The sequence below is a fragment of the Oncorhynchus keta genome, chromosome 19, assembly GCF_023373465.1.
Source record: "Oncorhynchus keta strain PuntledgeMale-10-30-2019 chromosome 19, Oket_V2, whole genome shotgun sequence".
NCBI classification, from domain to species: Eukaryota; Metazoa; Chordata; class Actinopteri; order Salmoniformes; family Salmonidae; genus Oncorhynchus; species Oncorhynchus keta.
Genome location: NC_068439.1, coordinates 64,353,725 through 64,379,467, shown reverse-complemented (window position 1 = coordinate 64,379,467; position 25,743 = coordinate 64,353,725). Strand labels below are relative to the sequence as shown.

General features: G+C 44.1%; 1 protein-coding gene across 11 annotated transcripts in view; it reads left to right on the top strand.

Annotated features, from left to right (window-relative positions):
- The window catches only part of LOC118398685 (protein FAM184A-like), a 120,923-nt gene that overhangs the window by 31,967 nt on the left and 63,213 nt on the right, over window positions 1–25,743 (top strand). For all 11 annotated transcript variants that reach the window (XR_008071160.1, XM_052471010.1, XM_052471009.1 and 8 more), the window contains 4 exons: window positions 12,482–13,336; window positions 17,832–17,967; window positions 20,123–20,304; window positions 22,647–22,832. Coding sequence is in view for 10 of the 11 variants with exons in the window: in XM_052471010.1 (XP_052326970.1) it covers window positions 12,482–13,336; window positions 17,832–17,967; window positions 20,123–20,304; window positions 22,647–22,832 (1,359 nt within the window). In the remaining variant the exon portion in view is untranslated. The remainder of the gene's footprint in view (window positions 1–12,481; window positions 13,337–17,831; window positions 17,968–20,122; window positions 20,305–22,646; window positions 22,833–25,743) is intronic.

Sequence of the window (25,743 nt, the reverse complement as noted above, 5' to 3'; positions counted from 1 at the left end):
GCTGGGCCAATTGTGCGCCGCCCCATGGGCCTCCCATGGGCCTCTTGCAAGCCTCCCCCTTTTTCCTCCAAACATAAAGATGGTTTTGGAGCAGTGGCATCTTCCTTGATGAGCGGCCTTTCAGGTTATGTCGATATAGGACTCGTTTTACTGTGGATATAGATACTTTTGTACCTGTTTCCTCCAGCATCTTCACAAGGTCCTTTGCTGTTGTTCTGGGATTGATTTGCACTTTTAGCACCAAAGTACTTTCATCTCTAGGAGACAGAACGCGTCTCCTTCCTGACCGGTATGACGGCTGCGTGGTCCCATGGTGTTTATACTTGCGTATTATTGTTCGTACAGATGAACGTGGTACCTTCCAGCGTTTGGAAATTGCTCCCAAGGAAGAACCACAACCTTTTTCTGAAGTATTGGCTGATTTCTTTTGATTTTCCCATGATGTCAAGCAAAGAGGCACTGAGTTTGAAGGTAGGCCTTGAAATACATCCAATTGACTCAAATAATGTCAATTAGCCTATCAGAAGCTTCTAAAGCCATGACATCATTTTCTGGAATTTTCCTAGCTGTTTAAACCCACAGTCGACTTAGTGTATGTAAACTTCTGACCCACTGAACATGTGATACAGTGAATTATAAGTGAAATAATCTGTCTGTAAACAATTGTTGGAAAAATAACTTGTCATGCACGAAGTAGATGTCCTATCCGACTTGTATGTACATTTCCGACTTCAACTGTATGTCCCACTATGGACTGGCGAGTATGACAAAAATACCAGTACTAAACCAAAGATATTGATCTGTTTTAAGCACTTGATTTTGTGAGATCTTGATGAGTTAAGCTTTAATACAAGCATCACGAATGTAAGGTAAAAGGATGTGCCTTTCATGTATTCAAATCACATTTATTTATATAGCCCTTCTTACATCAGCTGATATCTCCAAGTGCTGTACAGAAACCCAGCCTAAAACCCCAAACAGCAAGCAATGCAGGTGTTGAAGCACATTGGCTAGGAAAAAACTCCCTAGAGTGCCCAAAACCTAGGAAGAAACCTAGAGAGGAACCAGGCTATGAGGGGTGGCCAGTCCTCTTCTGGCTGTGCCCGGCGGCGATTATAACAGAACATGGCCAAGATGTTCAAATGTTCATAAATTACCAGCATGGTCAAATAATAGGTCTGGGACAGGTAGCACGTCCGGTGAACAGTCGCAGACAACTGTTCTGCCTCTATAGTCGCAGGCAGAACAGTTGAAACTGGAGCAGCAGCACGGCCAGGTGGACTGGGGACAGCAAGGAGTCATCATGTCAGGTAGTCCTGAGGCATGGTCCTAGGGCTCAGGTCCTCCGAGAGAGCGAAAGAAAGAGAGAATTAGAGAATTAGAGAGAGCATACTTAAATTCACACAGGACACCGGATAAGACAGGAGAAGTACTCCAGATATAACAAACTGACCCTAGCCACCCTACACATAAACTACTGCAGCATAAATATTGGAGGCTGAGACAGGAGGGGTCAGGAGACACTGTGGCCCTATCCAATGATTTTTTAATTTTATTTTTGATACCCCCGGACATGATACCCCCGGACAGGGAAAAACAGGAAGGATATAACCCCACCCACTTTGCCAAAGCACAGCCCCCACACCACTAGATGGATATCTTCAACCACCAACTTACCATCCTGAGACAAGGCCGAGTATAGCATCAGTGACTCAACCCACTCAAGTGATGCATCCCTCCTAGGGACGGCATGGAAGAGCACCAGTAAGCCAGTGACTCAGCCTCTGTAATATGGTTAGAGGCAGAGAATCCCAGTGGAAAGAGGGGAACCGGCCAGGCAGAGACAGCAAGGGCGGTTCGTTGCTCCAGAGCCTTTCCATTCACCTTCACACTCCTGGGCCAGACTACACTCAATCATATGACCCACTGAAGAGATGAGCCTTCAGTAAAGACTTAAAGGTTGAGGCCGAGTTTGCGTCACTCACATGGGTAGGCAGACCATTCCATAAAAATGGAGCTCTATAGGAGAAAGCCCTGCCTCCAGCTGTTTGCTTAGAAATTCTAGGGACAATTAGGAGACCTACGTCTTGTGACAGTAGCGTACATGTAGTTATGTACGGCAGGACCAAATCAGAGAGATGGGTAGGAGCAAGCCCATGTAATGCTTTGTAGGTTAGCAGTAAAACCTTGAAATCAGCCCTTGCCTTCACAGGAAGCCAGTGTAGGGAGGCTAGCAGTGGAGTAATATGATAAAATATTTTGGTTCTAGTCAGGATTCTAGCAGCCGTATTTAACACTAACTGAAGTTTATTTAGTGCTTTATCCGGGTAGCCGGAAAGTAGAGCATTGCAGTAGTCTAACCTAGAAGTAACAAAAGCATGGATTAATTTTTCTGCAGCATTTTTGGACAGAAAGATTCAGATTTTTGTAGATGTTCAGATGTTATGTAGATGGGGAAAAAAGCTGTCCTTAAAACAGTCTTGATATGTTCGTCAAAAGAGAGATCAGGGTCCTTAGTAACGCCGAGCTCCTTCACAGTTTTATTTGAGACGACTGTACAACCATTAAGATTAATTGTCAGATTCAACAGAAGATCTCTTTGTTTCTTGGGACCTAGAACAAGCATATCTGTTTTGTCCGAGTTTAATAGTAGAAAGTTTGCAGCCATCCACTTCCTTATGTCTGAAACACAGGCTTCTAGCGAGGGCAATTTTGGGGCTTCACCATGTTTAATTGAAATGTAGAGCTGTGTGTCATCCGCATAGCAGTGAAAGTTAACATTATGTTTTTGAATGACATCCCCAAGAGGTAAAATATATAGTGAAAACAATAGTGGTGCTAAAACGGAACCTTGAGGAACACCGAAATTTACAGTTGATTTGTCAGAGGACAAACCATTCACAGAGACAAACTGATATCTTTCAGACAGATAAGATCTAAACCAGGCCAGAACTTGTCCGTGTAGACCAATTTGGGATTCCAATCTCTCCAAAAGAATGTGGTGACCGATGGTATCAAAAGCAGCACTAAGGTCTAGGAGCACGAGGACATATGCAGAGCCTCGGTCTGATGCCATTTAAAGGTAATTTACCACCTTCACAAGTGCAGTCTCAGTGCTATGATGGGTTCTAAAACCAGACTGAAGCATTTTGTATAAATTGTTTGTCTTCAGGAATGCAGTGAGTTGCTGCACAACAGCCTTTTCTAAACATTTTGAGAGGAATGGAAGATTCGATATAGGCCGATAGTTTTTTATATTTTCTGGGTCAAGGTTTGGCTTTTTCAAGAGAGGCTTTATTACTGCCACTTTTAGTGAGTTTGGTACACATCCGGTGGATAGAGAGCCGTTTATTATGTTCAACATAGGAGGGCCAAGTACAGGAAGCAGCTCTTTCCGTAGTTTAGTTGGAATAGGGTCCAGTATGCAGCTTGAAGGTTTAGAGGCCATGATTATTTTCATCATCATTTTCATCAGATATAGTACTAAAACACTTGAGTGTCTCTCTTGATCCTAGGTCCTGGCAGAGTTGTGCAGACTCAGGACAACTGAGCTTTGAAGGAATACGCAGATTTAAAGAGTAGTCCGTAATTTGCTTTCTAATAATCATGATCTTTTCCTCAAAGAAGTTCATGAATTTATTACTGCTGAAGTGAAAGCCATTCTCACTAGGGGAATGCTGCTTTTTAAGTTAGCTTTGCGACAGTATCAAAAAGACATTTCGGATTGTTCTTATTTTCCTCAATTAAGTTGGAAAAATAGGATGATCGAGCAGCTTTAAGGGCTCTTCGATACTGCACGGTACTCTCTTTCCAAGCTAGTTGGAAGACTTCCAGTTTGGTGTGGCGCCATATCCGTTCCAATTTTCTGGAAGTAATTATTGTGCACATTACATAATTATTGTATGTCATGTAGTAATATAGGGAAATGCACTTATAATACAGTAATTTATCATGTCAAAATAATTTGTAGTAAATGAAAGATACTCACAGATTTTTACAATAAATTCATCTTTCTCACTACTTTTACCCTGGAGAATAAAAATAGCTCTTAAACACAATTTAGCCAGGTGTTTTAGACCTTGAGCTTCCTTACTGACTGCAGCAGCCTTAACATTTTGACATCCCTACTCAGATTCCTTGGGAGTCTAGCCAGGCGTAGGTCAACAGTAGACAGTTGAGCTCTGAAAGGTCTGGAGTCACACCTGTAGCTCCTCAGTGGAGCTGACCTATACACTCCCCACATCCCATATTGGTTTGGGCCACAGATGGCACCAGAGCAAATGTTTTCCAACATTTTGTCTCATCTGTATGCAAAGTTCAGAGTATAAAGTACTGTACAAAGTTATCACGGACACTGTGTTGAATAAGAGGCTATGATTTCAGACTCCAGATATTGTATTGTACATCTTCTGCTTGCTATATTCGTGCATTTCTCAGTAGTCAATAATATGTCTCGCTCACTGCCATTTCCCCGCTAAGTATTTCACTGCCGAAAGGCACAGTAAAGTCTTCTTTAATCCATACTGGAGCTAACGTGGTCAGCTGTACAACTGGTACCAGTAAATCTAGATATGTCTATTGATCAGACCCAATTCTAACATCCAGTTAAAGGCTCTTTTCAGGTGTAGCCAAAAGCTTTCCTCTGTTCAACTCTTTTAATCAGCTCTGAGAACCACATTCAGTAGAGTTTCATTTTACAGGCTCATCCAAGCCAAGCATTGGTCAGCTTCTTTATAAAGTGCAATTTGCCAGGTTCACATTCATTGTTGTGTGGTAAACAAATGTGGCTTGTAACAGACTCCTTATTGGAGTTGATAGACCAGTTTAGTGAGGTTCTAGGAATCCCTCTGAGAATTCTTTAAGGGATTCTTTACGACACGGATGTAGTGAGTGGGTTTATGAATGAGAATGCAGCGGTGAGTAGTATGTGAGGGCTTTGATGTAATCAGGACGGAATTGAATAAATGAGATGTGGGAAGACTGTGCAGCTGTGTGGTACAGATCGGCGGTCTCTAATGAGTAGGAAACATTCCCTCATCCCCACGTCTTTCCAGCCAAATAACCTTCTGTAAGAAGTCCATAATGGATAGCTAGCAGTTTGAATAGTAGGGATTTCTGCTTCTTTTCTCCTAATTTCTCATCAAATCGTAGTGTTCTTTGGATTTTCCATGCTGCTCAAGGATAGAGCTGATATTTAATTAACTTGGCCCACATCCTGAAACTCTGAGCCTGTCTGCGACTACCTTCCCAGAGGCTGCTTTGAGTTACCATCAGATAGTAGCTGGGTATTGAGCTGAAATTACAGCACACTCTCTTAAATACACATCACTTTGTCCAATTTCTTCCCATTTGCCACAGGTAAAGGTGAGAATTTATGGATTCAGCTGATTTAGGTTTAATTTTAGGTGTAATTTATTTGCACCAAGGAAAATAAGTGATAAAGAACAATACAGATCAAATAAAATAAATGATTTGTGGTTGGTAGTCCATGGGATACTACAAAAAAACACACTATAAAAAAAACAATATACAATATATAGGTACAAAAATAAACAAGGTTTGTAAAAGCCTGGTGCTATTGGCTGCTGACCTACTTAATGTAACTTTGTTCTTTGTGCAAAATCGCCTGGCCTGAACTTAAAATCACTCTCCTATACCTTTTATGGTCAGAAAGCTACAGATATCTGTTAAGTGTCTTTTGCCCAGAGGAGAAAAGTAGAGTCCAGAGAATCTAGAAAGGGGACAATGGGGCTGTGGACCAAAAAACACCTCACTGAACCAGCTGACAGAAACGGCAGTCGTGCTGTTAAGGCTGTTTCTGCGGTAAACATGGATTCTTAACAACATGATGAAACTTTGTTGCACCTTGCTGAAAATGCAAGGGGTGGGTTAAATGAGTCTTCGGTTGCCAAGGAAATGCCCCCCTCCCTGCAAAAGCAGCACACATAGAAATAGAATGATTGAACATGCTTAGAACCTCTAACCCTGGCAATTTCTATTTTATTTTTTACAATACATTTATTGTCAACCCTGGCAATTTGACTGGTACTCTTGCAATAACTGCCTGCAACTGTGATGCAATAATTTCCATGGTAATGTAGAATGTTCATTGGAATGATCTTAACTGATGTGGCGTGGCTCATGCAATGGAATGTTTGAAAATATATATATATATAATTTCAGTTGTGTTGACTCAACAAATCACAGCACATATTGATGGGTGCAGTACACTTCCTGTGTTGCTCCTATCGGTACACTTGCAATGGCCGCCAGTCCACCCATTATGTCATGACTTAAATGGGGACGCCCGTTCTATTCATTCTATTTCTATGGAAGCACATGTGGTCAGGAGGAGAGGAGAAGATGTGCGTCTTTGCTATTCGAACGGTTATTACGTTGACTGTGGTCATTTGGCTGGCACATTACTGTCATCTAAAATTCACTGCCCTATCTGTAAGTGCACTGAAGAATGTGCATAGTGTAAGATCAGAAGAACCAGTTATTGTAGGGAACAGCCCCTACCCAGCTTCCTCTCTTCGATCACTAGAACTCCAACTCAACAATGGCACTGTGAGCTTTTAAAGACTGAGCTTTCTCCTCGCTTACACTTCTCCAGTGGAGTTATGCATTCACGATGTGACAAGCCCTGTTGACAGGTCTGAGATCAAGGTGGTGATTTGGGAGGGGCCCATGGGTTATGGTTGTGACGATAATAGGCTGCGGGATGGAGGCTGACAGGGATTGAACCCCCCCGCCCCCTTCACCCCCCATGCTTACTCTCACATGGGTTTTTCTCCAGGCAGCAGAAGGCCTGTAAAGACTCTTGATGAGCCAAACCATGGGCAGGGCAGGCCTGCCCTGTGTGGGTAGAGCTGATGTCTCTCTCTGCCCATATTCTCGGTTAACCTGGAACTAAAGTCTTGCGTCAGATGCTCGATTTAAGTTCTGGGTCCATACAGTGCTAGAAGAAGAGGGAGAACGAAGATCGGAACCGGAAACAAAGAGCTCCACCCTCTCTCTTTGCAAGTTACGGGCAAGTCTATGGCTAAATGTCCCCTCCCATTTCGAAATTTGAAAGATGCTAACACCTGCAAAATTGTGATTTGCCCAAATAATCAGTGAGGAAAAACCCAAGCACCGGAAGTAATGCTGCTTTATCTCACTCATCTTGTTGTATCATGACAGCTCTACAAAATCATTTTATGATTACGTGGTCTTTCCATGAGAGATTATGCTGCCCACCACTACCCATTACCCAGCCCTGTTGGGCTCTGGAGATGGTGAGGAGAGACAGATCCCCCCCAGACAGACTGCCATATCAGGGTCACTGACACCGTGGAATCTCGTAGTCTGGCCCATATCCCTCCCTGTTTCAGCCCCCCAACAGAGAGGCCCACTGGACCCAAGTAACTGAGGAGTGGAAGAACACTTACCTCCTTGGCAGACAATCTGATTCCATATTGCCTCGCGCAAGGAGCATCATGTAACCTGGACAGCTCTTTTGAAGTAAACAGAAAACACTGTTGAGATGATGGCGTGACTATTAGATTTGGGATTGAGCATATCAGACTTGGCAGCGTGTGGAATGTATCTCTGTAATACCTCCCTCAACTCCACAACCATCCAGGGCCTGGTTTCCAAGGCGGTGCTTTAGAAAGTTGTTCGTCGCTGTGCTGATGGAGCGCTATGTACAAGGCCAGTCAAAGTCCTCTAGTACTCCACTCCCTCTGCCTGATTTCTCCAGCTAGTCCCTGGGATGAGGAGGAGAAAGGAGGCCATCAGAAGTGCTTTTTCTTCCCCGGCTGATCAGCCTGTTTCCCCCTAGGGCGGTGGATCACATAACAAATTCTCCACAGCACGCTGCCTGCGATGCGCTCTGAAAAGGATGCTCCGAACCCCACTAGGAGATGCCTTGTCTGTCGCCTCACTCAAAAAAATAGGCTCCAAAATACTGTTGTTATTTTGATGTGAATATATTGATCTATAAAGAGCTTTTCTGTCATTTCCAGATCTTTAAACCATTTTGTCCTCTTGCATTGTTCGAGGTGTCATCCAGTCATGTGTGGAGACATGATCACATGCACATTTATACAGGCAGCTTCTCCAGCAAACGCCACAGTCTGTTCTCATCATGTTCTATGGCAAATAGCTACAGAACAAAGCAAGTCATACATACAGATATTTTGACCAATAATGTCTGTCTCTCTACTCAAAGTTATCTGAATTGAAATGCTATAAAATGACCCCAAAGTAAGAAATGTATTTGAGTGGCTGGTAAGATGTAGTAGGTCCAGCCCTGGACACATTCTCAGATAGACGTTTACACGGTTCCTTTCCAGCAGATAATTACAGATGTGTTCTGTGTTCTGCCCTGCTGACAGCCTCCACCTCCTAGAGAGGGTGCTGCCCAAGTTGGATGACATCAGGGGCCTGGCAACCGTGCCTTCCAGCAGCAGGCACTAAATCCCCCTGGTAAAACAGACTAAACCTGTCAAGGCCGGCTAAGGAAATGGGAACCACTGTAATCAAGGCTTTTCTCACCACCCAGTGCTGCAGTCTAGTACACAGTATTAGAGATTGATCAGGCAGTATCCCAAAAGTTGGCATGAGTCCTCTGCATTAGTATCTGAGTCCTCTGGTTTCATCTGCTTTAGTATCTGAGGAAGATCAGGGACCATAGACAATGCTGTTGGAAGGAAGCATATTTACAATATTAAAATGAGAGGCATGTGATTTAATTATCTTAATCAACCATTACATTTCTGAAGGAGGAGATTGCAGTGCTTTAGAATTAGATCTCATTCAGTTAGGCTTTCAGGGTAGTTAGATGAATCAGAGACAAATTGGGGCATGACTAATTTGTTTTGCACCCACACACTAAAGGTAACCACTCCACCCTCCATTAACACAGGCACTTCCTGTCTGAATGCAAGTGGATCACATCACTTTCTGTGACCTTCGCCATGTGTCTCGGTTGTAATTCAAATGTGTTAAATCTCAATGGAAGGCCGATAGGGAAGTCAACGTTTCTAATCTCAGCCTACAGTACAGTGCATCACGATTAGACCAAGAGTTGTAAATTAATATTGCAGATTATATATAGAGCGTGTGAAATATTCATCACTGTAATGAAGCTGTGGAAAAAAACATCTATCCCAATAACTAAGAACGCACCAATACAGTTACGCAACAGAACAGAGAGAGGAACGCCAACACAACATCAGTGAGTGAGTGTCTGGAGTTTCTCTATGAAGAAACAGCATATAGTGCATTCAGAGCAGTGACTCCCAGAGCAATGACACTGCAATCAATCAAACCTGCCTTAGATAAGATGACGCAATGACTTGTGTAAAGACTATTTACACAATTACTGCCTATGTACGCAAACCATAATCTTCTGTCTGAGAGAGGCTTAAAAATGAGAGCGGGAAAAAGAATACATTAATATGTGGACTGCTGCTAAGTCAGGCTTTTAAAACAAACATATTCACCATCAGGCCATGTAAATGCTGCAGTGGGGGTGTCACACTGCTGGAGAAGCTCATCATAGTGTTCCCTTAGTATGAAACCAAGTAGCGTTTACAGAGCCAGCCCAGTCCTACCCCATCATCTGCCTCAATTACTTTCTGGATTAAGGTGCACCTTGCAGTTTAGTGGAAAATGTGCATGTAATTACTGTAATTAGCACTAGGCTATCTTTCGACTTCATTCTATCCTTTTCCACACTTAATGCATATTCAGTAGCTTAGCGAATCAGCATCTCACTTCTTTAAGGGGCCTCGAAGGTGGTTGATGTGCTACAGTATATTCGTACGTTACTTAGTCCAACTAATACTGAATACGAGTCAGGAATTAGGTTTACAAAACTGGAAACATAGGCAAGATTGCCTTTGTGTTGGCCTCAACTGAATACTGATGCAGACAGTCAATGGCAAAGCAGTTGAACATTGATGACCGCCCGGGCATTGAGATGGCTGTCAGTTATTCTGCAGGGCTGTCCGTTAAGGCTGAAAATACATAATATTTTGATCTCCAGCACAGAGCAGAATGTGATTGCAGCCTCACCAAGGCAGTTACCACCGCTCAAAGCTAATTTGGCCCCGTTTACCGAGTTCCCCATTGTACTGAACAATGTGTTACCCTTCCGCACTGCTCTGCAAATGGCGGTAATAATATCTATCATCAAGGTCCCATTTGCAGATGTAAAGACATTAGTAATGACCCCTGCACTGGGCAATAGGAGTGATTTTAAAGCCCCAGTGCCAGGAGAAGAGGAGAAGTAGTGGATTTGTCAAAACTGAGCCCTCCCCTGTTGAGGCAGATGATGCCTCATGCTGACTTCAGCCTAGATATGAACACCCACAACCAGAGAGCTTTGAGTTGACCATCCCGGTTCATTTCTATGTCTCAATCTTGTCACCTGGAATCCTTGATCATCAGTCATTTACGGCAATAAGTCCGATTTCATACTCGTTTGTGTATCAGTATTCTGTATGACAGAGTCTGATGGGGAATATTGATTAGTTCGCTCTGAAACCTTAGCCCAGAACCATCTCCAGTGTAGCCCTGAGGTGTCTTTGCCTTTTGTGATCTAATGGATCACTCTTTCTTCTCTGTCTTCAGCATCTTCAAACCATTCTGGGAACATGAATGAGGCTTAAATCTCTGCAGGTGTTGTAGCTTAGTGTTATGACTGAGACCACACATTCCTAGCTTCAGTAGCACTAAGTAGGTCCAGGCCAACTCTTGGGGCTTTTGGCTCATGTTTCAGATTGACTACATCCCATCAGTGATGAATGTATACATCTAGAATCACTGATTCAGCTTTCACATTTTTTGGCGCAAAGTGCACAAGGCTGGGATTTCAACCACTCAAAGTTTGCCTTAGTGGGATTGACCATAATTCTATTGGAGTCAGCCAGCAGTTCCACACATTGATCTGTGGAGGTGGGAACGGCTGATGTTAATAACACATGGAGACCTTTTCCGCTCACTTATCCAGGCAGCAGCAATAATTTACTATGTTGAGTTGGGAGTTTGTGATCAATACATAACTATGATGTCGATTATTTTTGAGAGCGAGAGAAAGAGAGAGAGAGAGGAAGGCAGGCAGCAGGCCAACAGGGTTCCTCTCAGGTCAAATGGAGGATAGAATCATTATGGGATGATGACATCACTGCACACTTCTCTGCCAAAGCCATTGTCTCTCAGTCCACTGCTTTCACCCACTGAGCCTATGGGACTGCAGACCGCACTCTCTCTATCATCTCTCTCTCTCTCTTTATCTCACTCTTTATCACTCCCTCTCTATCTCTCTCTTCATATGTGGCTGGCTAGATTGCCGCGCCAACACCAGATAGGCCCAGAACTTTTAGCTCTTTCCCCTAGTCATTTGTCAAAACAATTATGGAAATGAATTCTGACTCAGCCCTCATCGCTCGTGAGAAACTTCACAAGCTGGGGCCCTTTCATTCCCATAGAATGCCTTTCATTGAGGGTATTAAAAGATTAATATTATGTTTATAATGGGAATTGAGCTGGGATCCTGCTGCATAGGCCTTTTATCTCCTTTGAGAGCTTGCCATGCGATTGAGATATGGCACAGCAGTAGAGGTCACAATAGCAAACAAGAAATGCCTGTTGGTTTAGTATTTACTTGAATAAACCTTTGATTAAAATGTTGTCCTACCTGGCTGGGAACAATGTATTGCATCTGCTCTTATTTGATGGAGAGCTGTAACGGACAGTCGTACGAGTGATGCCAATAGGAGTCGGTTTAAAAATGAACATTTTCTGAACATTTGAACATATTAAAAACACAGGGAAGTTGGCAACACGTTTAAGAGATGCACAGTCCTGCCCAGGTTATTTACCCTGGCAGATAAAATATGGATACAATTCTCTGAAAAGGGCATTTTATTTTCCATTTCTACTCTATCTTCTTATGACAGGCGTTTTCAAAAGTATTAAAGTGATGAATTATTGACTAGGTTTATCTGGTGACAAAACAAATAGCCTTATTCCATAGGGCAGCAAGCCTAGAGCCAGCACCCTGGATCAGTAGAGGGGAGGGAGGATTAAGATTAGGGGGAATTTCTCATGGCTTTTGAACTGTAAATGTAAAACGTATTTCCCCCCCTAAATTCTGTGTGACCAGAAAATCACTTTGTATTCAGATTATCCAGGCTTTTAGTTGGAAGTCATTTTTGGGATTTAAAGGTCAGCCACTCACTTAACTGTCAATCATCTGTCTCATAAGTGGTTTTTTGATTGTTGCAGGAAGTCAAAGTAATGATAAACCTTCAAGGTATCCCTTTTAGTTTGAGGACAATGCTAACACATCCCCACACAGTTTTAACTTTCTTACTGGTGAACATTTACTTTGATCTCCAGAACCCGCTCTAACAATCCATTGGATGTGTGTTTGTTCTATGCTGTCCTTTCTCAACCATCATACTGATGCTCACTTTGCCTTCCCAAGGTGATCTACGCTCTGAACACCAAGAACGACGAGCACGAGGCGGCCATCCAGACACTGAAGGAGGCTCACGAGGAGGAGGTGCAGCAGATCCTGTCCGAGACACGGGAAAAGATCATGCAGTACAAGAGTAAGATCAGCGATGAGATGGACCTTAAGCAGCGCATCCAGTCGCTCGAGGAGTCCATGGAACTGCATGAGCGCATGAAGCGCCAGGCCCTCGCCGAGTTCGAGACCTACCGGCAGCGTGTGGAGGACATGCAGCTCTGCACTGAGGCCCAACATACACAGCGTGTTGTCACCATGTCCCGCGAGGTGGAGGAGATGCGGCACTCGTTCGAGGAGAAGCTGCGCTCTTTCGGCACGGCGCAGGCCCAGTTTGAGCAGGAGAAGAAGCTGGCACTGGAGGAGCTAAAGGCCAACCATCGGCAGGAGGTGTCGGAGCTGCTCCGCAGCCACCAAAGCCAGAACCAGAACCACAGCAAGGACCAAGAGAAACTGGGCCAGCTGCACAAGGTGGAGGTGGAGTCCCTGTCGGAGCGTGTGGAGGAGGTGAAGGGGGACAAGAAGAGGCTGGTGGAGGAGTACGAGGCCAAGCTCAACAAGGCCCAAGCCTTCTACGAGCGCGAGCTGGAGGCCATGAAGCGCACGCAGCAGCTCACCGCAGATAACCTGCAGGCCTGGAAGAAGACTGAGGCGGAGCTGCGGAGGGAGTTCCACATGCAGGAGGCAGCGCTGCAGAAGACCCTGGGGAAGCTGCGCTCCGAGCTGCAGAGGGTGCAGGCGGAGGCCCGGGAACATAGGGAGAAATCCCACAAACTGCAGGCCTCGCTCACTGCAGCCGAGAGCAATATCAAGGTAAGAGAGCCTGTGGAGATACCCAACTGTGGCTTAAACATCCTAATGAAAGAGCCCAAAGCTATTAGTCTTAAAGAGATACATGAGTGAACTTCATAGTAGAGCATATGTAGCATTGATGTTAAATTATCACTGTAATCTACCCTGTAATCCTTAAACCCAGAAAGCAGTTAATATCTTAATCCTGAAAATCCCATTGTGGTTTAATAGTCATTTAAGGAAATGATTAGAAGTTAAAATCAAACTTTGAAGTGCGCAGGATTAAAAAAAGTGTAATCCACAGTTTGATCTAAATTTAAGGGTCCATTTAAATTTCCATAATTAGACCTCTTCATCATTCACACTCTCCTAATGTTTAATCATTTTGATTTTAACAAAAATGCTCCTACCTCGAATGCTCCTCCTACCTTGGGTTACACGATATGGGAAATGTTTTTATCAAATATTGCTGTTGCGATTTGATGTGCGATATAGATTAAAACAGTTGGAATCATATAATTAAGCAATAAGGCATGAGAACCCTGGGGATTATTGTGTGAAAACTCCCAACGAAGGGCTGTTTTTAGGATGAGGTTATCACACAATAATCCTGGGTTCGAGGGCCGCATTGCTTTTATAAAATGGTTGGCAATATATTTAAAATATTAACATGTTTTCATTTCATTTTAATGAGTACATTTGTTTTTTTTCATCCTTCCAGCACACTATATAGTCCGGGCAAAAAAACAGTTCTTAGTTCTGAAGTTGCTAACCAAACAGACTGGTCGTTAATTCTATTCTCATGTTTTCATCTGTTGTTCATTCTATTCATTCCATGTTGCTATGCTAAACACATCATTGGCATGTAGCTAACTAGCAGAGGTTCAATGATGATGAGAGACAACTAAATAATTTATAAATAGGCAACAGCCAGCTGATTGTCCAATAAAATATAGGCTAACGTTACTTCTCCTTTGCTAGCTAGCTAGCCAACTAAAGCTAACACACTATCACATCAAGCAGCTGAAATAGCAGCAAACTATGTGCACTTTAGTTTGTTTTACCTTTGGATATATCCAAAGGAATTGCAATAGAAACTTTCTCATTATTCTGATGAATGAATTCGCCTGGCTCATAGAAGCTGTCAGTCTCATCACATATGTGTGGCACGGTGGAGATGGCAAAAATAACTTTGCTTTGACTCAGGGAGGAATGTACCCTATAACACTGGTTATTACAGATGTCCCTTTCAGTCAGCCAAAGGCCTTAGTCTCTGTAACATGTATTTCTGGATCTTTTTTAGCTACTTTCTCTGAATGTATTTTAATGGATCGCTCCCAGGAGCTCTTCCAGTCAGTTTATTATGGGACGGGTGCTCATGTGTGACACGATGATATCAGTCATGCTGCCACAATTTGATTTTTCATTAAGGGAAACAAAACAAACTGTGAGGGTGATTAAAGCGTGTCCTCTCCACCTAAACAGCTCATCACACACACACACACCAGCAACTGCTCATCAGGGAAATCATACCACACGGACCAATCAGAATGCATCCCCTCTCTTACTCCTGACAAGATGTTTATTTTACTTTAGCTAGCATGGTTAGTCTCTCTACAAAACATGCAGATGTTATTTAAAATCAAATGCTTACTTACAAGCCCTTAACCAACAATGAAGTTCAAGAACTAGAGTTAAGAAAATATTTACTAAATAAACTAAAGTAAAAAATGTATTAAAAAGTAACACAATAAAATTACATAATAATAAAAAGGCTATATACAGGGGGTACCGGTACAGAGTCAATGTCCATGGGTACAGGTTAGTCGAGGTAATTTGTAGGGGGGCTGAGTATAAATAGTCCTTGTGGCTATTTGATTAAATGTTAAGCAGTCTTATGGCTTGGGGGTAGAAGCTGTTAAGGAGCCTTTTGGACCTAGACTTGGCGCTCCAGTACCGCTTGCCGTGCGGTAGCAGAGAGAACAGTCTATGACTTGCGTGACTGGAGTCTTTGATAATTTTTGGGGTCTTCCTCTGACACCACCTAGTATATAGGTCCTGGATGTCAGGAAGCTTGGCCCCAGTGATTGGGCCGTACGCACTACCCTCTGTAGCGCCTTATGGTTGGATGCTGAGCAGTTGCCATACCAGGCGGTGATGCAACCGGTCATGATCAGTCCATGATCAGCTCTTTTGTCTTGCTCATGTTGAGGGAGAGGTTGTTGTCCAGGCACCACACTGCCAGGTCTCATCGTTGTCGGTGATCACTGTTGTGACATCAGCACACTTAATTTAACATAACATTTAAGTCATTTAGCAGACGCTCTTATCCAGAGCGACTTACAAATTGGTGCATTCACCTTATGACATCCAGTAGAACAGTCACTTTACAATAGTGCATCTAAATCTTAAAGGGGGGGGGGTGAGAAGGATTACTTATCCTATCCTAGGTATTCCTTAAAGAGGTGGGGTTTCAGGTGTCTCCGGAAGGTGGTGATTGACTGCTGTCCTGGCGTCGTGAGGGAGTTTGTTCCACCATTGGGGGCCAGAGCAGCGAACAGTTTTGACTGGGCTGAGCGGGAACTGTACTTCCTCAGTGGTAGGGAGGCGAGCAGGCCAGAGGTGGATGAACGCAGTGCCCTTGTTTGGGTGTAGGGCCTGATCAGAGCCTGGAGGTACTGAGGTGCCGTTCCCCTCACAGCTCCGTAGGCAAGCACCATGGTCTTGTAGCGGATGCGAGCTTCAACTGGAAGCCAGTGGAGAGAGCGGAGGAGCGGGGTGACGTGAGAGAACTTGGGAAGGTTGAACACCAGACGGGCTGTGGTGTTCTGGATGAGTTGTAGGGGTTTAATGGCACAGGCAGGGAGCCCAGCCAACAGCGAGTTGCAGTAATCCAGATGGGAGATGACAAGTGCCTGGATTAGGACCTGCGCCGCTTCCTGTGTGAGGCATGGTCGTACTCTGCGGATGTTGTAGAGCATGAACCTACAGGAACGGGCCACCGCCTTGATGTTAGTTGAGAACGACAGGGTGTTGTCCAGGATCACGCCAAGGTTCTTAGCGCTCTGGGAGGAGGACACAATGGAGTTGTCAACCGTGATGGCGAGATCATGGAACGGGCAGTCCTTCCCCGGGAGGAAGAGCAGCTCCGTCTTGCCGAGGTTCAGCTTGAGGTGGTGATCCGTCATCCACACTGATATGTCTGCCAGACATGCAGAGATGCGATTCGCCACCTGGTCATCAGAAGGGGGAAAGGAGAAGATTATAATATAATATATTAGATTATATAGATTAATTGTGTGTAATAATAATAATAATGATTGTGTTGGAGTCGTGCTTGGCCACTCGGTCGTGGGTGAACAGGGAGTACAGGAGGGAACTAAGCACACACCCCTGAGGGGCCCCGGTATCTATAAGGATAGATATAAACCGGGCCTTATGAGGGAATGTGGCACTTAAGGCCTAAGATACTTTACAACTCCAAATTGATATTTGGCAAGATTTCTGTGAGTTGCACCGAGGCATTCTTAAATTGAATATCATATTTTATCTTGAGGACATATAGTCCCAAAATCAAAAACAAGTCCTCCCCACACCGATCCTTCAGAAAAAGGTTTACATTTTAAATTGACATCTTAGTTATTTAGCAGATGCTCTTATCCAGAGCGACTTACAGGAGCCATTAGGGTTAAGTGCCTTTTTTAAAGGGATACTACGGGATTTTGGCAATGAGGCCCTTTATCTACTTCCCCAAAGTCAGATGAACTTGTGGATACCATTTGTATGTGTCTTTCTCCAGTATGAAGTAAGTTAAAGTAGTTTCGCGAGCCAATGCTAACTAACTTTAGCGCAATAAATGGAAGTTTATGGGTATCTGTTAGCATGCTACGTTAGTCTACTACCTTAGCTTCCTTCATACTGAATACAGAGACATATAAAATGGGGAATTACACAAAAGGCCTCAATGCCAAAATATTCCTTTAAGGGCACATCAATGGATTGTTTTTCATCTAGTCGGCTTAAGGATTCAAACCAGCGACCTTTCGGTTACTGGCCTAATGCTCTTAACCTCTAGGCTACATGCCTCCCTGCTTCCTACTGCCCCACCAGACAAGTCAATATACTTGCATATGCATTAGAACTCCACTTCCATATGGACTATATTCCCATGGGAAATGTAAATCTAAGTGACTATTTCATGGCCAGTCCTTGAGAGCAGTAGAGAACATGCCCAATACTGTAAAAGCTGTCCAATTAAGAATGAAAAGTGGCTAGTTTCTCGAGCTCTACATCTCTACAGAGAGAGTGCAAATGCAGGAAAGAAAAAAAGAGAGCGATGGAGAGAAAGTTAAATGATTATTAGAGCATATGAGTGAGTGATTCGTGTATATATACTGTTTCATTGTTCTGGCAGAGAGAATGAACACGGGTCAGGAAGTTGACCCTGTGTTATGCGTGTCTGTGCCTCAGGAGGGTAGGATAACCTGTGCTCTGTGTGTCTCTGTCTATGCTCCAGGAGTTGAGCAAACAGCTGGACGAGGTGACGCAGGATGCCGAGATCGTGGAGATTCGACAGAAGGAGGCGGAGTGTGAGCTGGAGGCCACCAGAGATCGTGTGCAGCAGCAGGCCACAGAGATCCTCCTCAAAGCCAGTGAGTTAGCATGCCACCCTCCTCCCAAGCCTTTTCATCCTACACTCTACGCTATCCTTCTCTTCCCCTCCATCACAAGACACCCCAACCAAACCGCACTGCTTCTTGACACAATGCACATCCAACCAGGAAGCACCAATGTGTCAGAGGAAACACCGTACACCAGGCGACCTGATCAGCGTGCACTGCGCCCGGCCCGCCACAGGAGTTGCTTGTGCGCAAACGGCCAAACTCTACATAACCCGGACGACGCTGGGCCATTCTGCGCCGCCCCATGGGCCTCCCCGGTCGCGGCCGGCTGCGACAGAGCCTGGGCTCAAACCCAGAATCTCTGGTGGCACAGCTAGCACTGCGATGCCTTAGACCACTGCGCCACCCAGGAGGCCCAGTCTTTTTATGGTGGTTTTGGAGCAGTGGCTTCTTCCTTGCTTAGCGGCTTTGAGGTTATGTTTATATAGGATTCGTTTTTACTGTGGATATAGATACTTTTGTACCGGTTTCCTCCAGCATCTTCACAAGGTTCTTTGCTCTTGTTCTGGATTTGATTTGCACTTTTTGCACCAAAGTACATTCATCTCTAGGAGACAGAACGCTTCTCCTTCCTGAGCAGTATGACGGCTGCATGGTCCCATGGTGTTTTTATACTTGCGTACTATTGTTTATACAGGTGAACGTGGTACCTTCAGGCGTTTGGAAAAATAAAAATAAATCTGAGGTCTTGGCTGATTTCTTTAGATTTTTCCGTAATGTCAAGCAAACAGGCACTGACTTTGAAGGTAGGCCTTGAAATACATCCACAGGTACACCCCAATTGACTCAAATGATGTCAATTAGCCTATCAGAAGCTTCTGAAGCCATGACATAATTTTCTGGAATTTTCCACGCTGTTTAAAGGCACAGTCAACTTAGTGTATGTAAACTTCTGACCCACTGGATTTGTGGTCCAGTAAATTATAAGTGAAATAATCTGTCTCAACAGTTGTTGGAACAACAAAGTAGATGTCCTAACCGACTTGCCAAAACTATAGTTTGTTAACAAGAAATTTGTGGAGTGGTTGAAAAACGGGTTTTATTGACTCCCTACCTAAGTGTATGTACATTTCTGACTTCAAATGTATATATCAACAACTTCAACTTGAAATATTAAAATAATGTTGGTTAAAAAGTCTTTGCACCAGTTTGCATCAGATATTTTCACAGGTACACAGGCTCAAACCTACTGGATATAGGCTTCCAGCTATTCTCAATTATGTGTCACGCAACTCTTTCCTTTTCACTGGTATGATACATTCCCAGTGGATGGCAAAATGAACCAAAACCCAGATAGATGTTTTTACTTCATTCTGGAGGTAGATAGCTCCAGCTTCAGCTAGTGTACCAGGAGATTGTGCTGTGACAAATAACTTCCCTCTTCACCCCCCCGGCTCTGGAATGTACCCTGATGGGAGAGGGCTTACATAGACCCCCCCTCACCTAGCTCTTACCTAGCCCTGCAACATCTGTTGTGGTTCAAATGCCTGTCATACCGTGGTCAAGGTATACATCAAGGACAGAGAGAAAAAAAAAAACTTGTTTGCCTTTGTGTCTGGAATTTTCTGTGGTGCCTATTGTGTAGCTGTGTAGTACTGTATATATCTGCAGCCCCATGTTTGGCATCAGACACAGAGAGGTTGCTGCTGCTGCTGAAAACACTCACCTCTTAGCTGTTGGAGAAACACTTAAAAATATTAGCATCACGGCTACTTGGGCTAATCTGAACTGCTGTAACATAACTGTTTAATGGTGAAATGGTGTATCCCTGCATTGATGGTAGTCATGAGCCCAAAGAGGTGAAAGCCGTGTTCAAATTAATTACGCCTAGTTTAAGGCGTGCTGCACTTTGCACGGTCTATACTGCAGCCTGCCCTGTTGTATACTCACAGCCATGCCTGTGTGATCTCATTTGATTATTAGTGATGCCTTGCTACATCAATATTTCATCTGGCAATGAAATACTGGCTCACCGAAATGTCAATGTTTAAACAGTACATTGACCCAGGGCAACTCTCTATGGTTATACTGCTGTTACAGGTAATGTCATTCTAATAGCCCTGTCTGGCTGGACTGTTTGTCACTGTGTTCTCTCTCTTCATCTCTCTCTTCCTCTCCTCTGCAGGTCACATTGGCAGCCTGCAAGCCACTCAGATGAACCACGAGGCAGCCATCCGGGACCTGGAGTCTGAGAAGTCTCGTCTGAAGGACAAAGTGGTACGTCTAGAAGAGGAACGCGGGGCCCTGCAGAACAAGTCCCAGGCACTGGACGACAGGCAGAGGCAACAGATTCTCTCCCTGGAGAAGGTGAGCCTTCAGGGGTGTGGAGGGAACTGTATTTCTGCCACTGGAGCCTGGACTTGTCTGAGGACAGACTCTTATTCTGCACCAGCTCCTCTAAGGAGAAAATATTAGGTTTGTTTACAACAGATCTCCCCAGTTAAACACTCCTCACATTTTTACTGGCCATTAGCTGCTGCAGGGCCTAAATCCACCCCTCCATGTTTAATTCACGACTAGTGCTGAGCGATTAGTGCTTTGTGAGGTCGGTTTGACTATTAAAAAATAATCACGGTTTTCGATTTGTGTTTCAATAACAAAACAAACATTAAATGCGTTATCAAATAATGACATTTAAAATTATTTTAGAGGTTCCCTCAGCCATCACCTGCCTTCTTCCTGACAGTGGGTTGAATGCTGTAACAACACAGAATTAAACTCTATGAGCCCCATGATGGTAGTGAATGCCCATCACTGCTGGACACTTATTAAACCATCATTTAGTCACTTACTTTACTTACTTTAATAAAATATTACAGTTGTGTATATTACTTAGTTTTTTTTGTCTTTTCTTATTTTTCATTCCGTCATCATCTGATCACTGCTCAGACGGTAGCAGCCAGCCAGTCAACCATCTCACGTTTCTGTGGTGAACTAGGTTGATTATTTGCCTAATGAAAACTTCCAATCAGCCCAACGTCCCACATAGTTCTTGACAAATTCTCTCGTGAATAGTTTGATTTCTCCCTAGAGAAAACGGCGCGTTGAGCTCACTAACTAAATGGAATTCAAGTAATTGAACCAAACGTCGGTTAATTAGTTGTTAAATAACCGAAAGGAAGCTCAACATTTTGATTAATGGCTCAGCGCTATTCACAAAACTCAACATCTTGGAAAGAGAAGTTACTGGACAAAACCATTTTTTGTTGACGTTTAGCTGATTATTTCGATTTAGGAGACTACACTTTAGCTGTAAATAGACATCCATTTTGTGTCACAATTCGCTTCATATATCTCAACTATTAGCCATGGCTGCTACTTCCACTATAGTCAGCATTTTTCTTTCAGCCATGCTTTCTGGTTGTAAAATAGCATTTAACTTCAATTATTAATGTCAGATTACACATATAAACTCAGATTTTACGACTAAGCATTTAGATGGCTCCTTGGAAAGTCCTCCGTGCTCTCAGGAGTTACAGAGCCCTGAAATATGCATGGCTTCTGAACACACAAAACTGCAGATGGTCATGCTCCTTATTTACCAACAGTAGAGCCGAAGACAAAACTGCACTTCCCCCGTAAATGGATGTCAAGTATAATCTATTTTTCATTCATTGTTTACATTATGGTAAAATGTACAGTTGAAGCTTTCGCAATATGCCGTTCTGCATGACGATATCAGTGGAGGCTGCTGAGGGGAGGACGCCTCATAATAGGGGCTGGAACAGAGAGAATGGAATGACATCAAACCATGTGTTTGACGTATTTGATATCATTCCACTTACTCTCCTGCCATTACCACGAGCCCGTCCTCCCCAATGGAGGTGCCACCAACCTCCTGTTATCAATACGCTCTCAAGACAGGGAGCGTGTCCTGTTGACAGTGACCCGCACCCCACAATGCTATGTCCCCTGTCTCTCAATAACACATTTTTTATTTATTTAACCTTTAGTTAACTAGGCAAGTCAGTTAAGAACAAATTCTTATTTGCAATGACGGCCTTCCCCGGCAAAACCCGGACGACGCTGGGCCAATCACGGCCGGATATGATACAGCCTGGGTTCGAACCAGGGACTCTTCCACTGAGATGCAGTGCCTTAGACCGCTGCGCCACTCGGGAGCCCTAGTCACTTTTACCGCAATGCTGTAGCCTGAAAACCTGACCTCATCTCTCCAGTTTCCAGGAAATCTTCTGTTCTGTTTGCCATTACCATAGCCTTGAGTTAGGTGTTACTATGGCAACCTGCTGTGAACGGAGGTGTGAGTGAATTGTGCAGTAATCCACTGGGCCACTGGCATTCTGAGAAACGCTGCTCTCTCTCTCTCGTCTGGTAATAGAGGCCTCTCTCTCCGTTCGTTTTGGCTTGCTGCTTGAGCCTCATCTCTGAATGGGAATAATGTGTCAGAGGGGATTTGAAGCATCTTCAGGCTGTCACTTTCCTCCGTTACAAGACACCAAACAGCCGTTCACATGTTACCTGTATGTGACTGACTCAAGCTCACTCAAATGACTCAAAGGAAATAGAAATAAGACAGTAATGAGTTTAGCATTCTGTTCACAGCTGGGTTTTAATAAATCTAGAATCAAACGTCTTTTGATTAACACAGGGCATAATGTCATGATGTTGTGTCTGTGTTGTTCCGTCAGACTCTACGGGAGGAGAAGCAGATGTATGAGAAGGAGATGGTAAACATGCGTGCCAAATACGAGGACGACGCCGCCCACTTCAAAGAGTCACAGACCCGGGCGCTGGAGGAGCTGTCGAAAAAACACCGGACCACCCTGGAGAACACACAGACTACTGCCGAGACGGAGAGGAGCTGGCTACTGGCTGTAAGAAGAGTGTACACACACACACACACACACACACACACACACACACACACACACACACACACACACACACACACACACACACACACACACACACACACACACACACACACACACACACACACACACACACACACACACACACACACACACACACACACACACACACACACACACACACCTTAGGTAACACTGCACTGAATCTATGCAACACACACACACAGCAGTGAAACTGTACCTACACACCTCAGCAATGGGATGGGATTGGGATTTGCACTGCAGAAACGATCCCTTCACCTCCAAGCTATGATTTGCTATGATTTGGCTATTGTTATGAATAGCAAATGGCCTTGGCTTACAGGGTAATACATTATCTAATTGCATTATTGTGCATATCTATACCAAACTACACTCATCTGCTCTTGAAGTGCACAGTGCCATTACAACCACCCTAATGAACCAAGTCACACAGGATCCAACATGAAGACTAAAGAACAACAGTTGAAACAATGATTCTCTTCTACTAATTGAATGTGGGGATAAGAGAAAAGGTCACTGCTGAGTCTGAACCTTATTATGAAAGCCCAATGATTACCAGTTTGAAATAGGTTTTTAATTAATCACGGACTACAAACAGCTGGTGGAACCACTCTGTAGAGACCGAGAAAGAGAGCCGTGGAGAGCCAGAAAGAGGGAGAGGAGAAGGGAGAGAGAGAGAGACTCATTACCATGGGCAGAACAGCTTATCTTTCCTCCAAGTCCCTCCATGTCATTTGCATGCATGAATTCCAGGCTTTTCTGTGCTGGTTTGGCTCTACAGCTTGTCAGAGCTACTTGTCAAGGCAGTCCCATGAGTGTTGAGAACAGCTCTATGCTGGTATAGCTTTGACTACCCTCAAGCAAGTTTTAAGTTCCTCGGCATACACATCACAGACAAACTGAATTGGTCCACTCACACAGACAGCGTTGTGAAGAAGGCGCAGCAGCGCCTCTTCAACCTCAGGAGGCTGAAGAAATTTGGCTTGTCACCAAAAGCACTCACAAACTTCTACAGATGCACAATCGAGAGCATCCTGGTGGGCTGTATCACCGCCTGGTACGGCAACTGCTCCGCCCTTAACCGTAAGGCTCTCCAGAGGGTAGTGAGGTCTGCACAACGCATCACCGGGGGCAAACTACCTGCCCTCCAGGACACCTACACCACCCGATGTTACAGGAAGGCCATAAAGATCATCAAGGACATCAACCACCCGAGCCACTGCCTGTTCACCCCGCTATCATCCAGAAGGCGAGGTCAGTACAGGTGCATCAAAGCTGGGACAGAGAGACTGAAAAACAGCTTCTATCTCAAGGCCATCAGACTGTTAAACAGCCACCACTAACATTGAGTGGCTGCTGCCAACACACTGACATTGACACTGACCCAACTCCAGCCACGTTAATAATGGGAATTGATGGGAAATGATGTAAATATATCACTAGGCACTTTAAACAATGCTACCTTATATAATGTTACTTACCCTACATTATTCATCTCATATGCATACGTATATACTGTACTCTATATCATAGACTGCATCCTTATGTAATACATGTATCACTAGCCACTTTAACTATGCCACTTTGTTTACTTTGTCTACATACTCATCTCATATGTATATACTGTACTCGATACCATCTACTGTATGCTGCCCCGTACCATCACTCATTCATATATCCTTATGTACATATTCTTTATCCCCTTACACTGTGTATAAGACAGTAGTTTTGGAATTGTTAGTTAGATTACTTGTTGGTTATTACTGCATTGTCGGAACTAGAAGCACAAGCATTTCGCTACACTCGCATTAACATCTGCTAACCATGTGTATGTGACAAATAAAATTTTATTTGATTTGAAGTGCTGCCTTCCATTCCACACAGAACACATAAATAAGTGCTGCCACTATGGATGTCTAGTGGTTTAAAATCATACAGAAAGAGATTGGTTATATTGGTTGACAACAGACCCATCCAAAAAAAATCTAGTTTCCTTGCTGTAATGTGGTTTGTCACTAGTCTCCCTCAGCTTTTAGGGCCCTGTTTTGCTCAGTTCTTGATTAGGTATTTCTCTCTGTTCAGCCTTCTCTGTATGAGAGCCCAGTGCAATGTACCTCCGCCATGTCTGTGTCTCTCAGGTTGTGTCTTTGTGTCCCAGGTTGTGTCTGTGTGTCCCAGGTTGTGTCTGTGTCCCAGGTTGTGTCTGTGTGTCCAAGGTTGTGTCTGTGTGTCCCAGGTTGTGTCTGTGTGTCCCAGGTTGTGTCTGTGTGTCCCAGGTTGTGTCTGTGTGTCCCAGGTTGTGTCTGTGTGTCCCAGGTTGTGTCTGTGTGTCCCAGGTTGTGTCTGTGTCTCTCAGATTGTGTCTCTGTCTCTCAAGTTGTGTCTCTGTGTCTCAGGTTGTGTCTGTGTGTCCCAGGCCTGTGTCTCCCTCTTTTCCAGTGTGTTCTCTGTGTGTGTCAGGGCCCAGAGCTCTGCTGCCTCAGCTCCAGTCCTGCAGGCAGTAGAGCAGTGCCTAGCACCCACGCCTCGTTAAAAACTACCATGACAATTCATCTCCCCACCCTGCTCTGCTCAGCCCAACCACTCAAACACACACACACACTGTTCCAGGACCTGCCTATGCCGAGGTGTTGGAGATGCTGACAGAACCTGGCTCTCACTCTATTAAATAATTACTCTTTTTTTGTTTTCTATCTGCTTGAAAACATCTGCTGCAGTGACATGACTAAACTGTCTGTTTTGATATCCCTGACTGATAACATATTCAATTAAAGCACTCAAAAGACATGCACGATTGACTCAGCCAAAATGCAATTAGTCATCTTTTTATTTCTCAGCTCGGTAGCTGCCAAAGGCTCCTGTCAACTCGTCC